At 37.0% G+C, this 4856-nt stretch overlaps 1 protein-coding gene across 1 annotated transcript in view; it reads right to left on the minus strand.

Annotated features, from left to right (window-relative positions):
- LOC107739598 (death-associated protein kinase 2-like) overlaps window positions 1-4856 on the minus strand; it is a 15942-nt gene that overhangs the window by 7207 nt on the left and 3879 nt on the right. The window contains exons 2-3 of the mRNA XM_016551760.1: window positions 2022-2192; window positions 741-962 (exon numbers count right to left, since the gene is read on the minus strand). Of these exons, the coding sequence (XP_016407246.1) occupies window positions 741-962; window positions 2022-2083 (284 nt within the window). The 5' untranslated portion in view covers window positions 2084-2192. The remainder of the gene's footprint in view (window positions 1-740; window positions 963-2021; window positions 2193-4856) is intronic.

Genomic DNA, 4856 nt, shown 5'->3' on the forward strand with positions numbered 1-4856 from the left:
AAGGCTTCCCAAAACAAAGTTACTGGGTTAATCTTTTTCACGTTTCCTTGGTTGGTAGATGCACCGGGGACCTGATTATAGCACTTAAAACCTGGAAAAGTCAGATTTTCATGATATGTCACCTTTAAAGAGCACTGATAAGTGTAGCAGGCGTGTGTGTGTGTGTGTGTGTGTGTGTGTGTGTGTGTGCGTGTCACATTTCAGCATGTTTCAGTATGTTAAATGACATTTCTGCCGTACATCAGCAGTGATATCTCATATGTGATATCACCATAGCTATTTCTGTTCCTGTCCACTCAATTTACAGCTGAACTTACACAGCTCTGTCATTTTATCTGAACTTAGTCTCCATGGAGACGGCTAGAAATAAAAATTGTGCATATTCAAACACACACTCGAGCAGATGCAAACTCAACATGCGCACACACTTCACAAAACTTACTGTACACCGGTATGTAAATGCAGACACTATTATTATCAGTCAGTAAATATAAAAGCACACACTCAGCTGTTGACACATGTTTTGTTAGCTGCTTAAACAATAACAAAACCGGTTTAACAGCACAGAAATTTTTTTACTTTTTATTTTTGGGTGAAATATGAACATTTCTTTAATATTAATCATATCATAACTTTCTGTTGATTCTTCCTCCTATCTCTATTTATCACTCATCATCACCTTCATTCAGGTGTGTTTCCTCCAAGTTTTTTTAATCTCAGAAAACCAAACACATACTCACAGCTCAACGATGAGGACCACCTCTGCCCTGCTCTCGAAAACATCTTTGAGAGCCATGATGTTTTGATGCTGAAGGCTCTGTAGGATCTCCACCTCCTTCTCCACACTCTTCCTCTCCAGGCCCAACCTGCTTCCTGCACCTTTCTTCAGCTTTAGGAATTTCCCCGCCCACAGAACGTCAGTGGCCCGTTCCCGCACCTCACGCACCTGCCCAAAGTGACCACTAGGATGGCAATAGACAGAATAAATGGAGATATTTATTTAGATGGAGATGTTAAAATAAGACCTAGGAAGTTGTTTAACTATGTAAGTTCCAAAAAAGGGGTTAAAACAGATAATCTTATATACGGTACAATGCATGTATACTATAGTGAACCTACCGTATAATATAAATATTTAGTGTATATGGCATTGTAAATTATTTTCATTTTCTTTTATTTGTTAATTTATTTTAGATTCTTTATTTTCTTTATTATTTTTATTGATTTTTAGCATAATAATAATAATTTATTATGGCACATTTTAATGTAATAATGAACCAATAAAACAACATTAAAAAAAAAACGTAACTCATTTGTTTGACAAAATAGATATTTTGGAAATGTTGCCATGTTAATATCAAAATACCAAGTGCCTCTAAAATACTATTTAAACGGCAATGTGAAAATTATCATATTGTTTTTTTATATTATATTATATTTAAGATAATTAATATTTTGATATACATAACCTTTCAAAATTTTGCGTCGGTATAAGAGTTTTTAAAGTTTTTGAAAGAACTCTCTTATGCTAAGCTAATCCGATAAAAATTACAATAAAAACTGTGAAATTATTACAATGTAAAAGTTGTATTTTATCTTATTTAAATATATATTTTAAAATGTAATTTATTATGTATTATGTAATTATTTTCAGCATCATTACTCCAGTCTTTAGTGTCACATGATTCTTTAGAAATCATTATAATATGCTGATTTGGTTCTCAATAAATATTTTATTATGATCAATCTTGAAAACAGCTTCGCTGCTTTTTTCAGGATTCTTCACTGAGCAGAAAGCTCAAAAGAACAATATTTATTTGAATGACAATTTTTTCTGTAACAATGTTTTGCAGTCTAATTAATGGATCCATGCTGAATAAAAGTATACATTTCTTTAAAAAAAAACAAAAAAACAAAATTACTTTTGAACAGTAGTATATACCATGGTACTGTCATCTGATACATCTTTTTTTTCTTCAGGAAAGAGAATAAAAGAGAAAATAAATTGTGCATCTCTTTACCTTCCCAAAACACTTCCAATCTCATAAAGATCTTCAACATTATCCAGCTTGAAGACAGCCATGCTGCTGTCTCTCTCTCTGTCTCTTCAGTGTCCTCTGTCTGTCAATGTCCAAAGGAAAGCTATGGGCTACTGTATAGTGCTCATACTGGGGTAAGCATTAGGTCCACACCTAAAAAACACAGGATGGTAGTAAGTGGCCTATTTCGGTTGAACAGAACTCCAAACAAACAGAAAGCATTTCTATAAGAATTTAACTAAACTTGCACAATCATTTACATTAAGTAAGCCTTTTATGCCTTTAAAGGCTGCTCTGACAGCACAACTATACTAGCTGGGAACAGAAAAGGAGAGATATCTGGAAATCATTTACGAGTCCCCAAAGGGTGAACATCTGGAATCCAAAACCATCTGATAAGCCAGAACTACACACATGAGAAAGAATGTTGGACTAAATGCTCTAGCATTTCGAACAGACGTAAACAAGACAGTCCTTTAAACTTCAGCCAAGTGTGGACAAACCATTAGGTCACAATGTGCAATCCAGAGCATGAACATAGTGTGAGAAACTGCCAAGACCTTAGTTACCCTTCCATGATTATATTAATGCATTCTTAAATAATGAGCCCATTCCCCACATTGAGTTGTGGTGTAATTAGTTTTCAATGGCTAACACGGTTTGTCACCAGGGGAGGAAGAAATGAGAAAATGAATGAGGAGGAGTTGGGAGGAGAAAGATTATTTATGGAGTGACAGGACAAACAAGGTCTTGTTTTAGCATGTCTATCCATCTGCCTGTCTACCCATATAATCTATCATTTATCCATTTCAGAGGAGAAAATGTGAGTTATAAGTATAAATGGTGTGATACTGGAGGTGGATTATTTCACATTGCATTGCAATTGATGTAAATAATGTAAATGTGCTGTGAATGCGAAAAATATGGCATTGAGAGCAACTGCAAATGGCAGTTTGTCTGATTTGAATACAAGCTGGAAAAATCTGTTGCATCTAAGGTGAACAAACACTAATTCTAACACTTAAGTGCACAAGTAGACTATCTCTCATAGACTGCTGAGAGGAGCATCACTATTATTCTTTCTTATATTTTAAAAAACAAACTCCAGATCTGAAGTAGCAAACTTCACTCTTGACAACCATCCAGATCACACTAGCAACAACAACCCTATAAATGCCCTAGAACCCTATAAAAGCCAGAACACCCTTGCTACCATATAGTAAAGCCCTGGCAACAACAATCAAGAACACTCTAACAATGCCCTAGCAACCACACAGAACACCCTGGCAATCACCTAGCAATGTTCTAGCAACGACCCAGAATGCTCTAGCAAACACTTTGAAATGCCATAGCAACAAACCAAAACACCCTAGCAACCATATAGCAATGCCCTGACAAAGAACACCCTAGCAACCACCCAGAGTATCCTAACAACCATATAGAGACAGAGCGCATTTAGGCCACGGCCACACATGACTTATAATGAATTATAAGTCATTTCTGACTTATAACAAAAAACAGAGCAATGCCTAAAAGCTGCTATGTGACAAGGTGTACAGTAAACAAGCTAAAAAACCCAGAACTACGATTTTATAAGCTGTCGACCCCCCAAAAAACAAGCGTTTAGGACACAATTAGTTGTAGATGTTGGGGTATTTCACGTTGGGCCATTCAGTTGGATCATTTCTCAAACAAAAGAAAGGTTAGGAAAAGGGGCACTGACATAGACCAATGAAATTTAGCTTCTTAATATATCTCCTCCTCTCAGATTCACATAGGGTGGTAATGTGATATAACATTCCATTTCATGGAAATATGAAATAATCCTTTGACATGGTTAAAAATAATGAATGGACTTGTCGCCGATTACGTTTCCCTCCACCTTGTCACATAGCAGCTTTTAGGCATTGCTCTGTTTTTTGTTATAAGTCAGAAATGACGAGGCAGCTTCCCACAATAGAAAGTCAATGGAGAGCGTTGGATTGTTTTTCCCCCCGGTGGGCGTGGTTTTCAGATTATGATGCGTGTCCCTCTGTCTCTATACAAATGCACTAGCAATGCCCTAGCAACCACCTGAAATGCCCTAGTAACCATCCATAATACCCTAGCAACCATATAGCAATGCCCCTGCAACAAAAATAAAAACCTTAATAATGCCATAGCAACCCACCAGAATACCATAGCAACCATTTAGAGGACCCTAGCAATGATAAATGAATCCCCTGGCACTAAAAAAAAAAAACCCAAGCAATGTCATAGCAACCACCCAGAACACACTAGCAACCACCCAGCAATGCCCTAGCAAACATCGAGAACACCCTAGCAACCATATAGTAATGTCTAGCAACCACCCAACAATGCCCTTGCAATAACACAGAGATGTACAATATAGCCATAGCCAGGGGTGCATTAATGCACGGGCTTCAAGGGGCTGAAGCCCAGGGGCCTACACTGGAAAGGGGGCCCACGGGCTGCAGGGAAATTATATTTTTTAAATAATTATTTATATGGGAGTTTGCAGCCGTGACAACAGCGTTCTGTAAACAAACTCACACACTCATTTTTAGCGATGCCCTGGTTGTAGTATAGCAGTGCTTCTTAAAGTCCGGACCCGGAGGGAATTCAATCCGGACCCGTCTCCATTTCGTATTTCAAGAGCACTAATATATTTCCTACTTTGATAAACGCATGTTAAACTTATAAATCATTTGTTTAGTTTTTTTTTTTATGTCTTTTTGGAGATGGTCCGAAATGAAAGCAAAGGCGAGATACTGAAACTTTTCCTTCATGACATTTGTTGTCATGACATCCAGTGAG

This window comes from Sinocyclocheilus rhinocerous, unplaced genomic scaffold (assembly GCF_001515625.1).
Source record: "Sinocyclocheilus rhinocerous isolate Xijiao unplaced genomic scaffold, SAMN03320098_v1.1 scaffold314, whole genome shotgun sequence".
Lineage (NCBI taxonomy): Eukaryota > Metazoa > Chordata > Actinopteri > Cypriniformes > Cyprinidae > Sinocyclocheilus > Sinocyclocheilus rhinocerous.